The 24,729-nt window shown below is 47.9% G+C and overlaps 1 protein-coding gene and 1 long non-coding RNA gene across 2 annotated transcripts in view; one reads left to right on the plus strand and one right to left on the minus strand.

The window, feature by feature from the left end:
• Positions 1-24,729, plus strand: part of ADAMTS9 (ADAM metallopeptidase with thrombospondin type 1 motif 9) — a 77,329-nt gene that overhangs the window by 42,959 nt on the left and 9,641 nt on the right. Inside the window, 4 exon segments of the mRNA XM_080605705.1 lie at positions 11,629-11,796; positions 16,814-16,987; positions 21,891-22,061; positions 23,379-23,573. Coding sequence (XP_080461831.1) covers positions 11,629-11,796; positions 16,814-16,987; positions 21,891-22,061; positions 23,379-23,573 — 708 coding nt within the window.
• On the minus strand, positions 471-11,622 carry LOC308200267. The gene is made up of 2 exons (XR_013955403.1): positions 3,425-11,622; positions 471-2,754 (listed from the first exon to the last, which is right to left on the minus strand). It is a non-coding gene; the product is annotated as an uncharacterized lncRNA (long non-coding RNA).

The following is a 24,729-nucleotide window of genomic DNA, read 5'->3' on the forward strand; positions in this document are numbered from 1 at the left end:
CTTAATTGTCATGGTTTGATTGAAAAGTCATCTTGCTAGAACATAACCTCACTAGTTTCTGTGGATGCTTCAGTAACGCGGATGCCTTCAGTAACGTTTCTCAATATTTTTCTCATACCTCAGTGATATGCAATAGCCATAAAACTGCTGGACTAGTATTCATATGGTGCTTCACCAGTACAAGGGACAGTGATATGAAATGTTTCATTTGAGGTGCTAATGTATCACTTGTACGCTGATAGTTGGTGCTACAAATGAGCGAGGCGAGCTAAGCAGAACTAGCAACCCGTGCGGCAGCGCTGTGGCAGCATTCCCAGCTGAGAAGTGCTGTGAGCCTTTGTCACCCGTGCGGGGACGTTTGCAAGAACCACAGGCGTGGACAGAGTTGCGTTGCGTTTTGGTGTCACTCAGCGTTCAGCCTCTCCACGGCTGTTCAGCAGCAGGCTGCAGGGCTGCATCTGCTCCTCTGCTTAAAATGCAGGGTGCGCTCCTAATGCAGGATGCAGTCCTGTATTTGGCTGTTCTGTTTTGTTTTTTTTTTTTTTTAACCCAGAAAAAAATTCCTTTGTCTCTACTAAATCTCTTGCCTGTATTAACCTTGGTGGGTTGTCCCTCGCTCGGTCTCTTGGGAAGAGCTGGGATGTCGGGGCAGGGGCATCCTTCCCGCAGCATCTCCTCCCGTCTCCCCTAGGGGATGTGGACCCTGGTGCTCAGCACCCCCTCGCTCCCCTTCCCAGTGCAGGGGCCGCCGAGCCCAGCTCCAGTCACTGCCACAAAGTGACTCGGTTTTTCAGGTCTTGCTACCCAAGTGTCATTTGGCTCTGACGTAGGGGACCCCAGAGCTGTTTGAAGACTGCATTTTATCTCTGGGGTCAACAGGGCGTCGTGTCCCTCCTGCAAAATGCTCTACGTGTACGTCTACCTCGTGCTACTACTGTAGGTAGCAGTGTCCAAATTTTTTCATTAGTGTGGAAGCACCTGATTTGCTTTAGCTCTGTCATCGGTTGCAAACATCATTCTGTAGCCGTACGTACTTCATCTGTTTGGATGGAGTGTCACTACCATATTTTCTTGGTCACTTTTGAAACAAGAGTATAGTATTAGCTGAAACTTTTCAGCAGTATGGATTTATGTATTTATGTAAAAGTGTATTTATTTTTCCTATATTGTTATTTAATTTTATATAAATATTGCATACATTTACAATGTTTAATGTTAATGTTGAACAGTGAAAAAATTAAAGACAAGTAGAATGTAATCATAAATGAATTTGTATAATGATTTCTTGAGTCTTTTGCTAAATTAAGATCATATACTTAGTTTTTGGTAACTTTTACTAAATTTTCTGAAACGGTTTACTTGCTTTGTTCTCCAACAGAAACTGTCATTCTTAATAATTAAAAAAAACCACAGTTAAAAGTGTACAAATCATGAAGTTTGGTTAAACTCATTTCTTGCAAGCATCTGATTGGCTTAGCTTCACACAAGTTGGAATAAAATAAGTGCTATAAAATACACACAAATGAAAGCTAGGAGAATCTGAAGAGTCCATCCCTCAGTCCTCAGGCAAAATTCCACTGCAGTTTTATACAGTAAACAAACGATTTTATCTGGCTGGTTAAATCCAGGTTTTAAAGAGACAATTAAATAAATAAACAGGTTCTGTATGGAAATGATGATTTTATAATAGGAGACTGGTGAGGTGCCTTGTTATTATAATGTACTTTCAAAGAGGACTGAGAGGAGGTTGTACTTTTATTTCCTTGCTTATTTAAGAACATGTATTTAAACACTGCAGAACTGTAAGTGTGTGATAGAGCTGACTTTTTTATTAAAATAATGCTTTAGAAAATATGCAGAGACTGTCACCAGGATACGGAGAGTCTTTTTTCTCCTGAATGCCTTATGATGTGAACACAGATGTCTATACATGCTCTTGAATAACGAGAGGAAATCTCGCCATGTTCTCCAGAATGAGGGAGATGCTCATGGAGTATTATTTGTCGCTTCCCTTAAACCCCAATCTTCAACCCATTCCTCTCAGAGCAAATCTGCTCCTTGCAATAGCCTCTGTGAAATTTCGGTGCTGGAGAGTTTACCCTAACGTGCACTGTATCCTGATACAACTTGTGAGTAATGCCAAATTCCCTTGTCATGGGCTTCTCAGTCTTTCCGTGTTAGGAAACAGACACAGATAAGGAAATACAGTTATATCTCACAGCACCCTGCCCTGGGTCCGGCGGGTCAGTCGTTTGGACTTCATTGTGGTGGGACAGTAATCATTTGCATTTGACCCGTGGACAATGGATGGGTGGCTTACTTCCTAAAGAGTATAATAATTTTAAAGGTAATCTGCTCAGCCGAGTACTTATCGCTCTTTGGTATCAAGAGTTGGAGCTGCTAATGCCGTGGTTGGGTAGCTCGTGGTGCCTGGGAAGCTGTGCTGTGTGCTTCCCAGCTCTTATCAAACAGGCAGAAGTGCTGGTTATCACGATTTTTGGCAGGCCTTTTGAGCTAACAGTGAAGAACTGGAAGCTTATAATGAAATAATTAGAATGTTAACTGGCTAGAATCCAAATCCTGTTACTGTCAATGGGAATGCAGTTTTGGGTTCGGATGCTGTAGCCCATTAGCCCATGCTGGAAGCCAGTGGCTTTGCAGGGCCCCTTGGCTGTGTGCAGGGCTGTAGGTAATGGCAAAGTCTCTCTGGAGACGTGGGAGCACGAGGGCTGCCTGGCACACAGGAATTTCAACCTGAAAACGGGTGACAGTGCAAAGTTTGGGTTATTTGTATTTAATTATCTCAAAGCCCCAACCCGTTGTTTACCAAATGCCCTCACCGTGAAGCTTGCTGAAAATAGGCTGTTCAACAGCAATATTCTCCCTGTCGTTGCTCTGATAATATTCTTAGCAGGCACTGTGTCAGCTCTTGCTAAGGCACAAGTGATAACCAGGGGCAGATTGGGTTGTAAGTGTATATAGCTCTGCTGTTCTCCTCCTCTCTTCTGCAGAAAATGAATTTGCTGTGACAGCAGCATTACCAAGCTGCGGCATGATCCTTTACACATGTTTTTGCAATAACAAAGCCATCCTTGAAAATGAAGTGATGGGCACGCTGAACTCTCCAGTCAGCCAGTAATTCACATTGCTCTTCTTCTCCTTCATTCATATGATGTTGGTTCAGGCTCTGAGGCTGCGGCAGTGAGCCTGTATTTCTGTGTAGTGCCAGGGATTGTCAGAAAACAAATAACAACAATCCTACCCCTGGGAGCCTTGGGGGTAAGGACAAATGCAGCAGAGGAAGGCTGCACAGAAGGTCCCAGCACCCGTAACCCAGGCAGAGGGATGCTCTGTGTGTGGCTTGCATGTCTTTGGAAAAACGTAGAAATAGATGTAGTGCAGATTTAATAAAGCTGATACAAACCAAAATAAGGACTTTGTAGCCTATGGATATCCTCAGCAATCTGTCTCCATCTCAGAGCTGTTCGCTGTTTGCTCAGGCCAGGCCCCCAAAGCTGCTGTCTCCCTTGGGTTCCTGTCTGTCTCCTCTCTGGGGTCAGGCAGACCTCCTGACTGCAGGGACTGCTCTTTGGTGTGCTGATAAAAGACAAGAAGTTGTCTGCTTTGGCTCTCTCGTCAGAAAAAGGCCTTTGACAGTGCAGACCTCTTTGCTTTGTTTAAAAATAAGCAAACCAGACCCGCCTCAGCCCTGCGTTACGGCGTGCCATCTATCCAGCCTCACCCAGCCCCAACACCGCCGAGGGGCAGAGCCGTGCCTGCCTGCTGCCTTCCTCCTGCCCTGCCCTTGATTTTCCATTCCATTCTTGCTGTTGGCCCATTATCACCAGTGGTCTTTTGCTGCCTCTTCTCCTTAAATGATAACCATGTAGGCTCGGTTCTGCCGTCCCCCCCGGCTAGTGACGATGCTGCGTGAGCAGGACTGCAAGCACCGCAGCCTGCCCACTGCGCCTCAGGTGAGGACCCTGCTGCGGTGCTCTGAGCATGGGCTTAGGCACTTTGCTGCATCAGCACCTCACAGGGTTATTTCCTGCAACAGCTCTCTGCTGTTTCAATCCTCATATTTTGTCTTCGTGCCTGGTGGGATCCGGTCTGGTGGTTGAATCTCACCTCTCTTGGGCTGACGGAGAAGTAAAAGGAGTAGGTAGCAGTGGCCTCTCGAAAGCCCCCGGGTCCAGGGGTTGAATGTTAGGGTAGTGCCAGGGTACGAGCTGCAGAAAACAGCCAGATCATCTGCTCTTCGTAAGCCTCTCCTGCTGTCTCTGCCAGCGGCAGAAGCTCGCTGGACCAGGGGCTGGACTCAGGAAGGGTGTCTCCTTGTGTCTTGAACCTCTTCTCTTCCCCACACCCCCAGGTGCTGCCTCTCTTCCCAGTGTCTTTCCCAGTCAGAGCAGGTAACTGCATCAGTAATCCCTGATGTTTTCTACCCTACGAATAGTCCAATCCATGCCTCTGTCCTAACCTGCCGTAAAACACTCACCTTTCTCCTCCTGGAGTGAGCAGATCTCTCCTCTGCCCCTGCCTGTGGCTCCCCTTGGGATGTTACGCGATGCCCCTCGAGCAGGGGGCTGCAGGACCCCATGGAGGGGAAGGCTGCATTTCGTGTGCCTCCCTGGCTGCCTTTTACACTTCCCCTCTTACACATTTTCTCAGTGAGGCAGTTATTTTCCAGGCCATGCACAGCCGGCCTGAGCTTAACCAAAAGGTTTGGGGATTGCTGTTCAGTGAGGAGTGGCTTTGGTCTCCTGGGCATGGATGGCCCCTTCGTGGCTGCGGGCGGACCTGCTGTACACACACACACAAACAGGAGAAATAAATGATAAATAAAATGGCAATTTCTGGGAACATTTGTCTCCCAAAGCACTAGCTTTCTGTGCAATGATTGCAATCCGTGTCTGACTGCAGCAGACACATCCGAGCAGAAACACTTCCAAGGATGAGCTGTGAAGTTCAGCAACTTCCCGCAGGTCCCTGGGCTGGGAGCTGGGAAGTCTGCTTGTGTTTTTGTCCGTGTGCCAGGTTCCCACTGCATACCCCAAACTGCAATAATTGCTGTTGCTCAGATCCTAGGGATTGTAGCATTTAGAAGCAAGAATGTGTGATGATGAGCGATATTAAGCATAAAGATATTTACTGCGTTTCTAGCTTTCATGGTGACAGATTTGTGCAGTCGTTAGGGAAAACACAATGCAGTTAATCTTGCTCCAAAGGCACTTAACGCTCTATTCATGTTTTAATTTTTACTAGCTCACAGGAAGGCGAGTGAGCCTGCAGCACGCATGAAAATCTGCCTGATGCCCAAGACTGTATGCAGGCTGACAAAGTGTTTGATCGCTGGTGCATTAAGGCAAGATTTTTCTTTATAAAACTGGGGAGTAAGAAGCAGCCCCTTGCCTCCTACAAGCACCTGGTGCGATGCACACCTGTGAAATGGGGCTGGCATTCTTTGAGGAACTCTTTATGTTGTGTTTCTCTCCATCCAACGCTGAGAAATCCTATCCCTGAATGGTACTTCTAAGTGGTATTATAATACAACTGCTCACTGAAAAAACGAGGTGTCAGTTAGCCGAGGCTGCTTGCTGCTTCAATTGCTACTTTTCTAAAAGTGCCACAGCATGGAAAATAGGCTCCATCAGCCCCTTCCACATCCCATTATGCAGGCTTCCTCAGGTAGCTCGCACATTTCCTCCTAATTTGAGGAAAAGTCTCTCCTCAAGTCACTCCTCCTGCAGTCTCTATTTGGTGATTTTTGCTTGTTTGCTGTTTAAGTTAAAAAGCTTGGAGCGGGGCAGGGATGCAGCTTTTAAAGCAGGCTCTCACAGCCTTGCTGATTTCCGCACCTGGCAGTCTGTAGGGGATGTAACAATGGTGTGAGGGGGAGAAAGAGGGGGACAAGGTGCTACCTAGCAGATGGGTGCTGTAGAAGGGAGATGCATGCAGCTTCTGCAGGTACCTGTTTCCAATATGTCCCGTGAGGTTCCGTAACTCGGAGAGATTATTTTAGTGATTTAAGTGCTCAGGATGTTCAATTTTAAGAGTTACCCACGTGCATCCTTTCCCCTGGGGCAGTCTGTGCTGCTGGAGGTGCTGCCACGGGGGGCACGCAGAGCCAGGGCCAGCCAGCGCGGGTGTCCCCTGCCGGTGTGCCCAGCGCGAGGAGGGGACGCAGCCTGCCCTCACGTGCTGCTCCTCGGGACGTTTCCACAGCAATTTCTGGACAATGCTCACAAGCACACGTGGGCCATGCCCTCTGAAAGAAATCCCGGGCGTTAATGCCTTTTCTTCTGTCCTCACAGTTCTCTGGGAAGCCAGCACAGGTTAGATAGGCATTGCTAAAGGTTCTCCCAGACTGTAGGGCAAAACCAGGGGCAACTATTTCCCAACCAGCTCCTAAAGCGCTGCAGCCACTGGAGAATACGTGATGTGGAGCTGCACCCTGGTGCTTGTCCCACCAATGCCTAAGGAATTACCTGCTAAAATGCCTTGCTGCTTTGAAGCTAATTGAGTTCATTTGCATGCCAGGGAGCCTCTGTTGCTGGATAACACAAAGGCTTGGGCATTTTAAGACTTCCAGTAAGGGGCCAGCTGGCTAGGGACAATCCAGGCTTGTCTTGGTGGCGTGTCTTCTGATGTCCTTTGTGCTCGAGAGACTTTAGAGATACAGATGTCATGGGGCTGTTTCAAAGTTTCCAGCACCTGGTAGCAGCAGCACAAGTTGTAGCAGGAGGCTGATGTACGCTAACGGGATGCTGCAATGTCACTGTGAGGGTGCACGGTCGGACTCTGCTGGCAGTGGGAGAAGTTTGCTGACATCCAGGAGCACAGCTCCTAATGCAAAGGGGATGTAAGAGCATGAAACAGTGCTGTAGGACTCCGTGGTTTTTCTGTTTTATTTCATCTAGCACATGTTTCAGCTCAGACTGTTGGAAAGGATGAATGAGGGCTTACTTATGAGCGCTCACTTTCCATATAATCCTTAATGTGTGGAAATCTAAACCTACAAGGATTTATTTTAATTTCCTCTGAAAAGTTGCTCCTGGCAGAATCTGATAAAGACGTTTTAGCCTAATTCTTCCCAGCCCCCTCCACTGCCCTTCCCGAGCTATCTGAGCATACCTATCGTGGGGAATTCATTTGGTGATCACCACAGCTTGCATTCATTATCTCGAATACCTCCCAAATCGTTCATTGATGCGCAGGGCCTGGAAAAGCAGTCTGACAGCATTTTCTGAAAGTTCCCATTTTTGGTGGAGAACTTACCCAGATTCTTGCCACTTAAATTTCTGCCCCGTGTGTTTAGGTGGACATTTGTTGCACAAAGTTAACGAGAGCAGAGCTTCTCCGCTCCTTGCTGCCGGGGGGCTGGCGATGCTCTCAGCAGCACAGCTTTGGCACGGGATCAGAACCTGGGCCCAGCCAGCCAGAAACTGTGTACAAGTTTTTAAGAGTGTTTTGGATATGTATTCTGGTTTTTTGTTTGCTCCTTTGGTTTTCTTCCCCTGCTCTTAGCCCAGTGAATCAGCCGCCTTATTCTAGAAAGGTCTTACTCAACAAGGTGTACCCTCATCTTCCAGGAAGGCTCAGTAGGAAATGCAGTGAGGATTAGTATAAAGCAATTTGCACGTATTTGGTAAAGTAGAAAAATCTTCGTCATTCCTGAACTCTGAAACAGAAAACAAATTTCTGTGGAAACAAAAATACAAGCTTGTGCTGGAACAGAGCAATGCATTGCAGGAGAGATTTAGCATCATGTTCTGACCTTTCTGGAAACAGTTGGTACGGAAATATTTTTCTTGTATTTATTTAGACTTTTTTTTGTTGCATTTATTTAAACTAAGTGGTGCATTTATTTGAAGAAATCAGCAGCATGCCAATCCACAGTACTTGCGTGATCAGTTTTGTGAACATGCCAGTAAGCATAATTCCCCTAAATCTGCACTCAGAAGCTTTGATCCTAATGCTGTAAGGAAAGTCCTTTTATTCTTATTTTCCATGTAAAGCACCAGGTGTGACTGCGGTCATTTTAAGGAGATAATAAAGATGATTGCAAGAGGAAGGTTTACTAGTGTCCTTAGCGCAATTGCTGTGGCTTATTTTTTGAAATAGTCCTTCTCTGTTATTTTATGTGCCGCGTTAAGAACCACCACCATGTGTTGTTTTCGCACCATCCTACGCACTGGGGAGAGGATGGCTGCTCTCCCAGGTCCAAATATCAGGGGTGCTGATATTTGTTGCCGTGCCTCTGCCTCAGGCTGGAGGCAGCATTTCAGAGTGATGTTTCCAAGCACTTTGGCAGAGGCAGGTTGGCCATGGGCATGTCCGAGTGCACGTGATCCCCGACTCTAGGGAGCTGGTCAGTCAACAAAGTCAATACAATACCTTGGCTGCACCTTCGGGGCTGGATCCAGAGACAACTGAAAGCAGTAGGAGCCTTGCTGTTGACTTCAAAGAGCCCTGGATGAGGCTGCTGTTCCACAGCCAGCCACCCGTCCACCCCCAGCACATTGAAGTCTTTTCTACAGGGAGGGGGAGAAGGAAAGAAAGAAAGAACGAAAGGAGTCGGTGAGAGGAGTGTTTTTGTCTGTGCTTTTAAAATGTTTAAAGAAGGCAAGGTCAAAGCTTACCTCACTGTGGCATTGTTATTGATAGACATTGTAAGCGGGCGGCAGCGTTTCCAGCGATGAAAAGAGCCCTGCTAACGAAATGCAAAGTTTCTCCAGGGTCAGAAATAACTGATGAGGTGACCGCAGTAGCTAGGTGTGTTGCTCCCCTCAGTCACGTGGCAGTGAGATTAAGCACTATCGAATTATTTTGTGCATATGGCTCACATGTGCCTAAAACCTACGTGCCAAATAAAAGTTGGAAATAGCTGAGAAGAATTAGAAGGCAATTATGAGGTAGGCCCTTCGCAGAGGAATTTTCGGTCTCTAATTCTTGGTTGCATCAGGTCGTTCAGCCTCTATTTTCTGTCAGAGCAAATGAGATCATAACTCGCATGTGCGTGAAACCAAATGGATGTCTTAGATCTAAAAACGTACAGCTGCCTAACTTTAATGTATATTAAAGGCAGACACAGAAATGATTAATTGCAGCATCTTGAGAATTACACTCAAGTATTAACAAAATTAGTCTGATTATGTCTCAACCTCAAAGTGCACCAAAATGTGCCTGTAGCCCTGCCATGTTGTGGCATCGAATGCCAAGATAAATGTCAGAATCTGGCTCCACACCAAAGGTAAGCAATTTGTAGAAGGGGGATAGCAATTTTGGAAATTACTGGTACCATATTATTTGCAAGAGCAAATGTTTATCAGACAACTTCAGGTCCCCACAAACATACTCGTGTTATAAAATGATGTTGTTACTCTTCCTTTACAATAAATACCAGGCCCAATGTGTTTTTTAAATCAGAGAAAGCATGCACTTTGCTTTACTGGCTCGGGATGTGGGGCAAGACAAAGCCCTGATAAAGTGTGTGAATTTAGGCTGTAGTTTTCACCGTCACCTTAAAGTGTTGTTGACCTGCACAGAGAGCACTGAGGAGCACTTGAATTTTTGCTGAAGTACCACCCTTGGCATTCAGCCCAAAGACAGTAAAGGGATGGACGTATTAGAAGTTCATAACTTGGTTTGTTAGGACTTGATGTTTTCTTCTCATTGCTGATGTTTGTTGCCTGAGGAGAGATGTTGAAAGAATGAAAAAATGAACTTCTGATGAGATTTGAAGGCTTATAAAAGTAGAATAACATTAACTCGATCTTTTTTCCTATTGATACTAAAAAAAAAAAAAAAAAAAAAAAAGTGAAGTTTATGAAACTCAGTGGTTTGTGAAAGTCTTATTTTGGAACAAAGGGACAGCGTTTCCTCTGTTTTCCAGTGCATGGTTGAATGTTGGTCTTTGGGTTTCTTGGCCAATTGTGAAATAGCAGCTGGGCTGAGGAGAGCTCAGCCCCACCACCACCTACACCAGCACGGGGCATGTGGGGATGAAGGCTCGGGGACAGGCTGTGCCATCGGTGTCACCTGGGGCACCCATCTTACACAGCCAGATCCGCCCTGACCTCCTAAAGGGCCCTTAAATCTCATTGACCTCAGGGGATGTGTCGGTCTGGTAGCGGTCTTACAACAGGAAAACAGCCTTTTTCAGGGCATCACTTTTGTATATAAAGCTTTTATGTAAGCTTTTAAGCGGCAACATCTGATCTTATGAGTTACATCCCTTTCTCTCCACATTTGCCTGAACTTTTCCATTTTGGAGCAAGTTACTGCTCTCTCGCTGTTTCTTTGTATACCTCTTAACACAATGGGGGCTGAATGATTTGGAAGTAGTGCTGTAATTTAAAATAATCACGGCTGTCAATGCAAGTGCCAATTTCTGGTCTAATGGATTTTCCAGAACTGCTACATATATAATCTGTAGTTTGTTAGGTTTCAAATGTATTCATAGGCAGGGAAGAGTTTGGGCTGTAATTTATTTCTTAGCAAATATACTGATGGAGTAGCTTCAAAAAGAAGGAGGAAGCTTTATCTCTGCATGTTTGCTCCTTTCTGTAAAGGAAGCAGAGCATTTTATATGGAGGGATGGTTGGAGCAGTGTGTTTGTGCTCAAGGATTGAGCCAAGATGCCTGTGATACAGTACGTAATGAGTTGCATAACGTGTAATGAAGAAATTGAAACTGAGTCTCTGGGTGCATCATGCTGAGTAAGAGGCTTGTTCTACAAGAAACTGTCATATTAAATTCTTGTCGTGATTCCAGACCCCTTTGATTCCTAAATCTTTTGGAGGAGACTAATCTGAAATCAAAGTGAAGTTGCTTGGGGTTTGCATGCCAGAAATGGTCACATTTGAAAAAGTTCAGTGAACCTGCAGAGGGAGGTTGAAATTCGTTGCTTCACTACAAAGCTTGCAGCTAACATACCTGCTGGTTTCCTTTCTGCTTTGATTCTTCAGGCTCTGCCTTCTTCTGAGTTGTTTTCAAAATGCATAAATCTTCAGGATGAGCATGTCCTGGTTTCAGTCTTTGTTCAGGAAAAAAAAAAAAAAAAAGTAAATCAGTCCACACTGGTACAGAGTAAAACAAACACGGAAAGACTGCATTTTGCTCCTCTGCCTTGTCCTCTGTGCAGTCATTTCCCTCTCTGAAGGTGTATATCACACTTTACTCTCCTGTTTTACCAACATTTGACCTCCTTTTGTACCAAGGTAAATGGAAATGGTCCCTTTCAAGTTGTGAGCAGATACTGAGGGCTCCTGCCTTGATCCCCGTAAGGTGACTCTGCTCCTTTGAAACCACAGGAGCAATGCCAGGAATCTAGCCCTAAAGCCCGTTATCCCTGCTGAGTGCCAGCTTCTTTCTTCAATTCGATATTGGCATTCGTGGGGCTTTGACCACGAACATCGTGAGATATGAAGTACAAATGGGAACATTTCCAGCGGGTTACTTACTGCCCTTCCGTATCCCCTCTGAACTTTGTGTGGGCTGCCGGGAGCCTGGGGATGTGCTTTTTGGTCCAGGTGAAACAAAAATGCCCTGTGTAGTCATGGCCCATGTGGAACCGCGTAGCTGGCCCTGCGTGAGAGCTGATTTGTTGTTACTTTATATTTACAGTGTTCTGTCTCCTGTGGAAGGGGCCAAAAGCACCGCACTGTGTACTGTTTGACAAAGGAAGGGAGGCATATAGAAGAAGATTATTGCAAGCACCTTGCTAAGCCCAATGTGCAAAAGAAATGCAGAGGGGGCAGATGTCCGAAGTGGAAATCGGGAGATTGGGGACAGGTGAGACACGTTGTATACCCTTTTACACCCTTTGATATTCCTCCTCCGTCAAGTTGGTTAGAAGCTGGTTTTCCCATCACTTCTGTCCTCTTGAATTTTACAAGGGTAAAAGTCTTGGGCCAGCTCCTCAGGTGGCGTAAAACAGTGTAGCTTCATGGGCAGCAGTGGAGCAGCACTGATTTGTACCAGCTGAAAACGTGGCAGCTTGTTTTTAGTGTCTAACTGAAAGCAAATTCCTTGTATATTTTAAGCTCCCGCTAGAGAAGCCAATAGTATGTAATATTAAAGAGAATCTACTATTTATTCATGTTTTTAATATTGTCATTATTTAAATGTGTCACATCCCAAGCAAAATCTTCCTTAGTTTTGAGAAATCTGAAATTAATTTTATTATCTGCTTCCTGGGAAAGCCTAAAGAACAGTCAGAGCTGTTCATTAAAAATGCTTTTCACTACCTTTTGTTTCCTAATAAGCTCATCACTTAATTTTGCTTCATTAAAAAGTCAGGCACTGATGCATAGAGCAGAGGCTGCTGGAAATGCGAAAGCGCTTGGAGTTATTAAGCATCTTGTTTGCTGAAAGCATATCTTGAATCCTTGTTTTCCTGAAAATAATGTCTTTGTCTTCACCTTGAATCTGCTGCATCACATTTTTAGCTCTGAACTTCAACTCTCTGTCTACCTCATTAGTGTGCTAATCAGCAGAATTATTGAAAATCCCAGACTAAATGAACTGTTACCTTGTAAAACATCGTGTTCTCTTGCGATCTGTCTTCTACATTCAGGTACAAAACACCAATTCTCACTGTATGCAAGTTCCCTAAAAGATAAATCCTTAACATGTCGACAGGCACCCAGGTGAACATTAGGACTAGGACAGCATATTGTTGTTTAATGTCAGCTGTTAAGAAAGGCAATAAACCCATTGATGTTTTATGGTTGTTTTCAGACTTGTATTTTATTTTTTATGCTTACCTTTGAATTCATGCGATAGCAGTGTTTGCCACTGCATTTGTTAAGGGATAAGCGTACATTCACCGTGGAGTTTCAGCTACTGAGATCTGGGTCCTTTACACCAGGTCTGACTGAGAGCACCCAGGGGCACCCTCTCTATGGGAGCTCTGCTCCCATATTGACAGTTAACCCCCTGCTTTATTATCTGCAGGACTAAACCCTCAACTTTATATAGGAAGCTAGATTGAAAATAAAAGGCTATTATATGCGCTTGTCATATCCGATTTGCACCTTATTTAAAGTGACTGCTGCTGAAAGCAATTTTTTTTTTTTACAGCTAATAATTGTAAACATAATAATGTAATGGTCTGTCGATTGCTTTAAAATGCGCTAATTTTAATTGATAAAAGTGTTTCAAAATTCCCAACATTCCTCCGCATGATTGGAGTTAATTTTATGCAAGTGGGGAAAGAAACACAACTTAATTGGAGGACGAGGTGATTTATGGCCTGAGGTAATCTCTTGTGACTAGGCAATTAAGGAATATTTGTATGCTGATGAGCAGCGAGGAGCAGGCAGCGCGCTCCCAGCACACTCTGAGCACCGAGCACCGCACCAAGGGTGCTGCAGGTGCTCAGCATGGAAGCACCCACTGCAACATCAACCCCGGCCTCAAAGCGCTTATGAGCAGCAAAGCCAAACCCCAAATGCAGCAGAGACAGCTTGCCCGGGGTAGTTTAATTACGTTTTATTCCCTCAGAGGAAATAGAAGTAGTTTGGAAGGAAGCGCAGCGTGCTGAATGCAACTCAGCTCTTGTCTGCGTGCGAAAATCAGAGGGGCTCCGGAGGGAGCGGCACAGCTGCGGTGGTCCCACCAGCTCGGTCCTGGGCTTGTTGTTATCCTGCCCTCCGTTTCTCCTCCAAAGGGTTTTTTGGGAACAGGGCAGCAGTTTGGGCACCCTCTGCCAGTACTAAGAGGAGCGCGCTTGTCCCTGCAAGAGGTGCGCACGGCTTGTGGGGTTTTGCAAAAGATTTAACGCCGAGGTGGATTTAGGTGCCAGACTTCTGGGTAAGGCTATGAAACAGGCAGGGGCTCAGCACCCTGATAGCCAGTAGGTCGGGACCTAAGTGGGCACGGAAATGTGGCATCACCTTCCCCATCAGCGGTGACACTGGAGCTGTTCATAGGAGCCTGGTCAGTTTGCTTTTAGGTATTATTAAACAAGCTTTCTGAAGGCCTGATTGCCACGTAAAGATAATCCCAAAGCCAAGCTGCTGTGAGCTGGGCACCTTTGCTGGCTCACGGCTAAGCCAGCAAAAGTCTGCGTGAGAACTAAGGCAAGGCTTTCCCATACAAGTGCATCCTCCCTGTCGATGCACAGAACACGTGCTGCATGTGCCTTTAGTTTTCTCCTTTTCCTTTTGGGAAATGCTTCAGAAAGATTAAAGACGAATCCCTGTCAGCAGCCGGCTGAGCCAAGCGCTCTGCTCCCAGGTGCTTTTCTCTCTGGATGTTTTGTATTCAGCGGCTGGGTAATTCTTTTCTGGATTGTTATGAATCTGCTTTCCTACAGCAAAGCATTTTTAATATCTCTTAATAATCAGAAGGGAAGAAAAAAGTCTTTTTCTCCAAGGTTTAAATTTGCTTGTGTTTGCACTGAAATGTCAGATTTAATGTGTTTGTATCTCCTAAATGCTATCAATTATGGCCATTTACCTTTCACTTAGTAAAAATACCAATATTTATTCTGCTGTCTGGCATTTACATATTTCAGCTACGGGCTGAAATCCCACCTTGTGTTTTCATAAGGTAGAGCTTCTCCACGGCCGCGCTGGCGCTCTGCAGCTTGCTGGTAGACTTGCTCAGTAGAAAAAGGAGCATTCCTGGGGAAACGTATGGACTCCACAGGAAGGACAAACAGGCTGCCTGGCTCCTGCCATCCCATAGGGGAAGGAATATACGGGTACAGCACAAGCTGGCAGCCCCAACCTGGGTAGCTTCAGGCCCGCTCTGCTTGCAGCGTTCAGCAGAGCCAGCCGGCTGTGTTTGCGCAGGACAGGTCACTGACCGGTATTCTGGATTAAAGCAGCTGGGATGAAACTGGTTCAGGATGCTGCCTTTTCATGCCTCTGCAATGCCTCTCTGGGATTTCGAAGCCTGCTGTAAATGCAGCTGGGGCACAGCAGCGCTGGTGCCCCGTGCGGCTGGAGGGCACCGTGGTTCCTGGGCCACCGCGTGCCCTGGGAGAGCCTTTGAGCCCTCGGCTAGGGGCAACCTCCCTGTGCCCGCTGCCAAATAGCCAAGGAAAAGCTTTTTGCAGGAGGGTGGTTTCGCATCTCTCCCAAGGGACATTTCAGGACACGGCGGTCCCAGGGATCTCGCTCCCTGAGCCGGTGCAGTGTTCCCACGGCATGGCCGCCTGCTAATGGGGCCAGGTGGCAATATTTACCCCCTCAGCTTCATGGTGGGGGGAAAGTTTCACCCTGAGCATGGAGCAGAACAAGTTGAGGGCTTTGCCTGGAGCCTCGCACTGCCAGGGACTGACATCCCGCTCCCCAAACCTGTGCTGTCCGGGCATCATGCACAGCACAGCCCCTCTGGAGCGCCCCAACGCAACCTCCCTTATCACAGGGTTCCCGGACACGTGCTTTTTAGGTGGGTGATAAATGCAAAATGCGTTTTAGAGCATGGTGTGCATCCTGGTGCGTATTATTCGGCAAGTTCGTTGCCATTATTCAGTTTAAGCATCCCCTCTGGAATGCGTAGGACAAACAGCGCTGTTAATCACAGAGAGGCAGCGCAGCATATGGGAAGCATTTGCATCAGCAGTGACAGAAATCTAGCTGCTACTTTCCCAAGTCACACACACAAAAGAAACAAACAAACAAAAAAAAACCTTACAAATCTCTGAAACCAGGCAAAAGTTTTCAGTCAGCTTTCTTAGGTCCTTTTGGCTTTATGGGGTATTTATGGGGTAGCACTATGGAGGAATGCTCCCCAGAACTAGACAGGAGAGGATTGCTTCCCTGTTATGCGCCGCTAAATTCCCTGCCTTGAGAAAACTCGCTTCAAGGGGTGTTGAAATAGTGGGCCATAATCTCGTTTGCTAAGTTCTCACATAATATATTAATAAGGATGCTTATACTAATTGTTAATTCAGCAAAAGTTAATTGTAATAGCTGTGTTTTAAATGAATGCCTTTGATTTTTACACAATTCCTTTTATAAACACAAATTCCTTCTGTTCCACATCTCTGTAATATACTTTAAGACCTAGCAAGAAAGAATCCATAGCAGAGAGAAGTATTGTTAAACATGTTACATTATGCAGTCACAACAATAAGAAAGGTTGTGTGAAAGAAAAAAAAAACAACAAGCTGTTAAAAGCATTGCAGTGCAGAAAATAATTTGAAGATGTCTGAGAAAGAGAAATTCAGGCTGTTCTCGCTGTGCCTAGAAGTGGGCAGAAATGTGCCCACAGTATAATGAAGGAAATGGGAGGGGGGGGGAAAGAGTAGCTTATTTAAAAAAGACATTTCTTTTCACAATCATACAGCACGTCCTGACTTCTGTGCATGTTTAGATGCATGCTGAAAGGAATTCCAGCTGTATAACTTTACCTCTCTGTTGCCGCACTCTTTCTTCTGTATCATTCAAGTTTGCTTTTCCTTAAAGCCCACTCCGACGATGCTCGTGGCAGTCGATGTACTTTGAACTCTTCCTTTTTGCTCGGAATGCATGAGAAGTAACGCACAGAGCCTTGCTGCCACTGGTTCGCTGTCATATAACACTGCTGCTATCTCAGAGGTTTCCGCAAACACAAATCCCGTCTGGGAAAACCTGACCCCTCTGAAGCCAGCGGCCAAAATTCCCGCTGGCTTCAGTGAAGCAGGAATTCCAGCCCCTGCTCTGCCCTTGCAAAAAGATTTCCCCCGCAAAGCAAGCGGTGCAATGCCTGGAAGTTTCAGCTCCGGCATTTGCGCCTCGCCGAAGGCAAAGCAGGGAGCAAGCCCCGCGGACGGCTGCGACGGCCACCACCGCTCACCTCTTGTCCCTTCCTCCAGTGCTCGGTGTCCTGCGGCCGCGGCGTCCAGCGGCGCTCCGTGCACTGCCACGGCGGCTCCCCGGCGGCGGCCGAGGCGGCAGCGTGCGACCCGGCGAGCCGGCCTCCGTCGCAGCGGGACTGTCACCTCCCCGAGTGCCCCACGCACCGCTGGGCAGCGGGTGAATGGCAAGCGGTAAGTGGGGCCCCCCGCGCCGCCTCCCGCGGGCTCTCGAGCGTGAGACGATGCTGTAGGAGGGATGAGGGTGGGGGTCTGGGTCCTGTGCCCTCCTTTTATTTGGGGGTTTGGGGTTGCAAGCAAGGCTTGCCAAAAAAAAAAAAAAAAAGGCAGGGATGCTGATGCACGCTGGCTGTGCCCCTTTCCGCACCGTGCCGGAGGGGGAGTGGAGAAATACCCCAGCAGAGTTAGTTTCTTGCGTTGTGCTGCCCTGTGTTTGGCTGGGACCTGTGCAAATGTTTAGCGGATTTGGGGTCTGGTCCGTGAGGCTGGGCTGTGACCCTCCTCGGCTGGAACACTTCTTGAAAGAACAGGTAGACGTCGGTGGTTGTCCCTTTCCTCCCCCAGCTCCGTCTGACAGCTGCCGCCGTCACTGAGCTGCCCCAGATGCTCCCAAAGCTTCTTGCTCAGCGAGGGCAGCGTGGAAATGAGGTCTCCTAGGGGTGATGGTGGTCAGAATCGGTCCCAGCAAAGCCATCCAGGAGCAGGGATAGAGCCGGGGTGGCTCAGAGAGCACCCCACAGTGCAGGTGATGGATGGCCAGAGGCTGTGTGCACCCAGCTGCCTGCTGGTGGTCCTGGGGAATGGGCTGGTGGTCTGCTGGTGGTCCTCAGGAGGTGGCTAGCGATCCGTGGCTACCCAAATCGCTATTGAGGAGAGGCAGGGCAGGGTCAGAAGCGTTTGGGGCAGGAGGAGGTGAGTGGCTGGAGGACAAAGGGCCGCTCTCCCAGGCCCCTCCTCGCGGTGCAGGGGACTGCCAGCCTTGGGAATGGGACCAGCACTGGGGGAGCTGCCTCTGGTGGTGCAGGACACATCCACTCCCATGCAGGGGATGCCCTTGTCCCATAGGTGAGAAGCCTCCCCCCCAGGTTTATCACCCTCCCTGCAAAGCCAGGGCTGGCCCCAGGGGCTCGGCAGCAGGGGCTGGATCCTGCACCCCCAGAGCAGCAAAGATCCCGCTGGCGGTGGAGGCGAGTGATCAGAGCCTGGTCCTCATCACCCCGATGCCTGCGGTGAGCAGCGCTGGGGAGCAGGACAAACATTAATCAAACAGGGGCTTGGCTTTCATTGGCATTCAGACTGCTTTTATATTGCTCCTGCATTGCACGGGGGGAAGTCCTGAAGCAGGACGAAGTTGTTCGAGATGCCTTCCCCTGCCCAGGCAGTGGAAATGCAAAACAGGGCCTCCTGCTCCAGTAACAAAGGATGGGGAGGTGCTGCCAGCGCAAAGTCTCTCTGTTCAGACGCTTCCAGAGCCCCTATTTAAAAAAAGAAGAAGGAAAAAGAGGGGGAGAATAAGAAAAGGCAATCTACTGATGAAAGGAAAAGCATTTCATGCTTGCAGAGGCTGTGCAACAAGCACTGCAGCCAGAAAAAAAAATAAATCACGGTGAACGCAGCGTGTGCTTTCCTGAAGCCTTTCCTCCCCTGCTGGCTCGTGCTCAGCTCGCTGCTGCTGATCCAACAAACCTGCTGCTGCGCCTCGGCCCCACCGGGACATCGCAGACAAGTTCAGCTTCCTCCCCTCTGCTGTGCCCGAGTCAAAATGCCACTTTTCCCACCCCGTCCCTTGGTCCCCTTTCCCTTAGTTCTGCAGCTTGTCAACCCAGTGGTGAGATTCCCCTGCCTGCCCCCACCCCAAGCCCTAGGGGGGATCCAGGGGAGCCCCAGGGCTCCCCACTGCACCAAGGAAATCCTTAACGTTTTACCCAGCTTTTTATTCCAGGGGAGCTTTTTTAGCAGGGTGACTTGAAAGTTTCCTCATCCATAAATGGTGGTTAATAGAAACATGCAAGTGTCACCCGATGCGAGCTCCCCCCTTCGGCTGATCCCAAACAGTTCCTCTGAGCACTTCTTATTTTGTTCCGATGTACCCGGTGAAAAAAGCAACGTCACCTCCTCCCCAGCCCTAAGTCCTGGCTGCAAGTTACCTGTAGTGAGGATACACAGATTGCATCAGCATTCGCTGAGCAATGAGCCCTAATTGACACGAAAGGCAGGATGCAAAATAACATCCCAGCGCTGTCTTGTTCTTGATTTCTTATCTTTAAAGGGAATCTGTCAAGAGGTTTTCTTTTTTTTTTTTTTGGTTCCGTTTTGTTGTTGTTTAGAAAAAGTTCATTTTGCCAATGAAAAGTGAAAGGGAACTTATTGGGAACCATTTACTGATCTGTTATAGTATCGCCGTTAATTAGCTGTGCCCACACCAGGGAGGAGAACATCAGTAGAAAGGGCCTGGGTAATGTCAGAGTAAAAGTGAGGGCAGGGTCACAGAGAAAGAGGGGAAAGTGGTGGATAGAGAGTTTTTTTACATGGGCTTGTGGGGAGGGACAGTGCCCAGCTCTGGAAGCTGCAATGTAGTTCTTGAATCTTTGACATTTTCTTTTCAGGGGAAAATTAAGCCATCCTTGCATGATTTGGATTCCAGAGTCACCCAGGGGATGTCTGAAGTGGGGTTTCTTCCCGACTGTGTTTCAGAGTTAGATTTAGGAAAAAAGAAAAACCAAGAAACACAATGAATGCTTGCACAAAGCAATGCCTTCGGGATTTTTAAAATTTTTGTTATTATTACTTGTCTAAAATAGCTGCAGAGCTGCTTGAAACAGTCCTTAACTTGAACTGCCAGGAAAACAATTCAAAATTTGGGAAATGGGGCAAAAGAGACAAATATTGTCACATGCCTAGCCTGTTTTTAAGTTCTTGCTGTCCATCCCTGTTGACCCTTGCTGCTGTTCTCTTATGTGAGGTTTCGATCGGTCATGAGCATAAGATTTCATACAAAATCTGTCCCCGTTCCAAAGGACGAAAACAACCTTTCCATGCTAGCTGAGCTGTCCATTTTCTCTGGGGGTTATGTTTTATAACCTTGCTGTGGCTGATTGGAACCTCCGCAATGTTTCTTTGAATTGTTTTATTATGGTCTCTCTGTCTTTGTACTGTATTTAATATCTCAGCGGAATTATTTTAATTGCCATTTATCCCCCCAAATACAAATAATCAAAGTTCAATTAACTGATGGTAGCAAGATGTGCAGAGCTGGCACAGCTTTAGTTATCCGTATGACCATTATTTGCGGAGAAAAAACAAAGGAGGGTGGCATATGTTTGAGAGTGCCAATCTCCCATCAGCAATCAATGGTTTTAAATGAAGATGGGCTCATTTGGGATGTGAGAGCTGTACCCGGCCAGTGTCAGAAGACCCTTTGATGGCAAAGAGATTGTTCACCCACCTAAAGTTAGTCAAATTTAGGCTTAAGTTTACATGAGGAAGGGGAAATGTGAGACCAGGGGAGTTTTGAGCATCCCGCAGCCATGCCCCGCTGTGGTGAGTGCCTGCTCAGGGAAGCCACGTGGGTTATTTGCAATAACTCACTTCCATATTTTCCTTACATAATATGTCAGAAATGGGCAAATACAGCAGAGTTTCTTTGCTTTCTGGCTATATCACTCTCCAGCAAATTCCTCCAGCTCCCGTAGCACCGCTGTGTTTCGGCACAGACCTAGAAGCAACTTCCACTGCGACGACTTAGAGCAAGAGAGTAAATAAGGTCGAAAGCGCACGAAGCCCTTGGGGTCTTCTGGCAAACTGCAGATTTTGCAATGCTGCCTGTTGCCTAAGAGCTGCCGAGTTATTCCTTTGGAATAAGCTCTGCTTTGTAGGGCTGGCTCCCCTTCCCGCCCCCTGGCTTGCGTGCTTACTGGGTATTTATGACAAATATTATGCTGTGTATTGATTTGGGGGTTTTAAAGCCCTCAAATAATTTGCCATCTTGATCCTGACTGCTAATTACGGAAAGCGGGGCCTGACGGTGCCTACGTTTTGCAATTAGGTGAACCCTCCAAGATTTGCTAATTGCAGGTGAGCCAGGAGAGCAGGAGCTGCTTCAGGGAGGCTGAAAGCAGCATTCAGATGGCAAGGCTCTAACTAGATTAAGCTGACACGGTCCCCTAAGCCTAGGTGACTTCAAACGGTGTTCCTGTGCTGATAGGAATGGTCTGGTTGGACGTCTTATCCTTTCCTTAGGGCAAGAAGTTTCCTGCACGTTCCATAAAATAATTGCTTTCATGCATTTTTCTCTTTGTTAATCCAGTTAGTTGAAAGCGTTAGAAGCCTATTACAGATGAGAACTTTAAGAAAATATGGTTTTACTGGGACAGTCACTCTTCCAGTGATTTATTTTGTTTTATTTGTTGGTTGTTTTTTTTTTTTTGCAAGACAAATTGCTCCCGGGAGCATTGCGAGGGCTTTGCGGGTGGCAGGCGCAGCCTCGCAGCCAGGCTGTTTTTCCGAGATGCGCAGAGAAGGAGTCGAGCCCTTCATGTCCCCAGAAGACCCCGGGGAGCGTTTGTGCTCGGCCAGCCTGGGTCGCTCTCAGCGTCAGTCAGGGCAGCACTCGGAAAAGAAAGGAAGCAGAAGGGTGCTGGCAAGGCACAATGAGGGGCGTGATGGCCTATGTCATGCATGGGGCAGCTGCTTTGTCTTTCTCCCAGCGACTCTATTTAGTAGGGGACAAAATGATGAGACTTGGCCCCTTTTTTCCCCCTTGTCCTGGCGTGGCCCCTCTGCATCTCTTTTTGCTGTCACAGCTGGATCCTTCACCTGCCCCATCCCGTACTCTGCTCCTCCCCATCCCTACACTTTGCCTTGGCACCTCCAGAGAGCAGGGATGATTTGTCACACGCCGGGCACAGGCTGGCCCTGCCCTTAGATTTGCCTCAATTAATACAATGAGATGCCCGCACCAAGCCCAGAGCCACAGGCTCGCTCAGGCCAGCGGAGAAAGGATGTGCTTGGGCCGGGGTGCGAGTGGATTCGCTGCAGTCCCTGGTGCGTTGGGTGAGCTGTTGTTTCCTGCAAGCAGTGCGTGAAGACGTGCGGCGAGGCGTCTCGGTACCGCAAGGTGGTCTGCATGGATGAGAGCAAGCAGGAGCAGAGCAGCGCCTACTGCGACGCCAGCAAACGGCCCCCCGAGATTGAGAGCTGCCAGCTGCCGCCCTGCGAGTACGTCTGGATTACCGGGGAGTGGTCGGAGGTGAGTCCCCATCCCCCGTCCCCATCCCTGTCCCCATCCCTGTCCCCACCACTCCCTCCTCCTCTCGCCGCCAGCCTCGCTGAGATATTGCAACCCAAATCAAAGGTGGCAGGGCAGCGCTGCGTGGTTAAATGATTATTTGTTGGTTTGTTTCTCTGTGCAATTTCCCTGCTGGACAGAGAGGAGGACTGCAAGAGACAACCGGGATATTGAATTTTCTCCCAAAGCACTTCACATCCAGCAGGCACCCTCTTTGGTTTTGTGCCATTTATTATTATTATTATTATTATTATTATTATTATTATTATTATTATTATTATTATTCCCACCTCGTCCTGGGATCTCTGGGGCCCCATAAGCCTGCAGCCAGGTGCAGGGTCCAGGTACATCCAGGCACGCCTGGATGTGACCCTGGGGACACATCCTCCTCAGTGCTGTCTTTAGCAGGAGTGAGGACCTGCCTGAGTGGAGGCAGCATGTTTGCCCTCACACTGGGAGAGGGCTTGGCAAGGAAAATAGATGGGTTTTCTTCACAGCAGGCGCTCCATGCGGGAGGACCCAGGCTAATCTTAGGCTGTTTCCTTCTGCAGCGAGCGAAGGATTGCTTTCCACTTGGAGGAGCGGCAGAGGGAGGTGACGAGGCAGCTGCTGACACAGCACTGATTAAAAAGAAAGAGCAAGAGAAGGGAAAAAGCAAACATGCCGGGAGTGAGGGGGAGGAGAGGCACGCAGCCCGAGATAGCACAGGAGGGAGAGATGCGGAGATGGGAATATCTCCAGCAGCCCGGTCTCCTGGGTGGTGTTTTGGGAGAAATATTAGGGTGCCTGCGAGCCCTGCCCCTCTGCCCATGACCCATCTGTGCACTCTCAGCCCCATGAAGATGAGGTGATGGGTGAGGGCAGGCAGAGCTGGAGCTCACAAGGAAAGCCTTCCCTTTTTTTCCAGGTGTTCCCAAGCACCTGCAGCTCAGGGTCAATCTTGACTGTGTTCTTTCTCTATGCACCCCATGGCCTAAAAAGAAAAAAAGAAAGAAAGAAAACCCCAATAGTGGAGACATTTCTGAGTTCAGGATCCCCTTCTCCTCTCTTTGCTCGTGGAAAGGGAACTTGTGGCCTGGAGCCCACGTGGGGCAGGGGGTCCTGGAGCAGCTGCAGGAGCAGTGCAGGGAGGCACTGGGGATCAAAGGCAGCCTCAGGCCCCAGCCACATGTAGCCAGTGCTTGTGGCTGGGTTAAATAGTTATCAGTGATCCCTCGCAGCACCTTGCCTTGTTCACCACGAGCGTGAAGCACTGACAGGCGCTTCCTCTGCCCCCAGTGCTCCGTGACGTGCGGCAAGGGCTACAGGCAGCGCCTGGTGTCGTGCAGCGAGATTTACACCGGCAAGGACCACTACGAGTACGGGTACCAGAACACGGTCAACTGCCCCGGCACGCAGCCGCCCAACATCCAGCCCTGCTACCTCGGCGAGTGCCCCGTCTCGGCCTCGTGGCGTGTTGGCAACTGGGGAAGCGTAAGTTTAGCGACCTTCTCTTTTTTAACCAAAAGAAACTGGAACAAACTTATCTATATGTATGTTTATTTTGTTACACAGGAGGCACGTTCCTAAGGTTTGGCAGGGGGATGTTGAAGAGATGTGTTAACGAATGCTTCGAATGCCTTGGTGCATTGTAGGGTGAGAATAGGGCCTGCTGCTCCATGATGAACCCCATCACGTGGAGGATTTACAGCAGCCACAAAAGTCATGATCTCCATAAAAATTCAGCTGTAGCTAAAATTTGTGGCCATACTGAATGCTTAGTCAGAAAGTGGGGTCATTGCCAGAAAAGGGCCTGAACCTCTTGTGCTAGAACAGAGGGAGCGATGCACAGCTGGCAGCCGGGGTTGCTCCTGCCTGTCCATGTGTGTGAGCAAGATGTGGGAGCCAGCAGAAGGCCAAAAGACTGGTAATTTGAGCCTTAAAAGGATTTTTCTTTCTTCCCCCCACCTTCTTCCTCCTCCTTCCAAATGCTGGGACAGGGCAGGGGAAGGAACTTAACCTTTCTGTAAAAGTTATTTGTGTCGACCCATTTCTGGGGCCTGAACTACAAGATCAGATTTTAGTTAAGGTGATAACATTTCACTTCTTTGGGCTTCTGACATTCTTTGAAATGTGCTGTTTCTCCCATAAATTTGATTTATTAACCCAGCTCAGAGATTTGTAGGAATTTGTCAAACCTTTACAAGGCAATGAGGGTCAAGCCAAGCAAAATGCAGTGGAAGCTGTCACAGTAAATGGCAGAGCTGTTTGAAACCTTAGTTCCTCGCGCCCCACAGGAAACCTCAGATCCTCCCTGCGAGTCAGGGCAGAGGAGTTACAGCAAAAAGCTCAGCCTCGATTAATTGGCGTTTCCCCCCAGAACTTCAGTGCAAAATATCCAACTCATTAATGCACCTCTGTCGAGAAGAGTATCCATTTCAGAGAGCAAGATCTCTACCCCTGCTTGGGGCTCCTGAACGTACCAGGGACTACAAAGTGCCGTGACCCTTCTCACCTCTGATTTTCTAAGGGGTTCAGTGTAAATTACCATCACCTTTGATGGACAAATAGAGCGTGCTGCTCTGCTCCATCGTGAAGTTTTATGGATTTGGAACTGATAAAGAGCAAACACCAAGCTGCAATTGGCGCG

Source organism: Anser brachyrhynchus, assembly GCF_964034855.1.
Source record: "Anser brachyrhynchus genome assembly, chromosome: 10".
In the NCBI taxonomy this organism is placed as follows: domain Eukaryota; kingdom Metazoa; phylum Chordata; class Aves; order Anseriformes; family Anatidae; genus Anser; species Anser brachyrhynchus.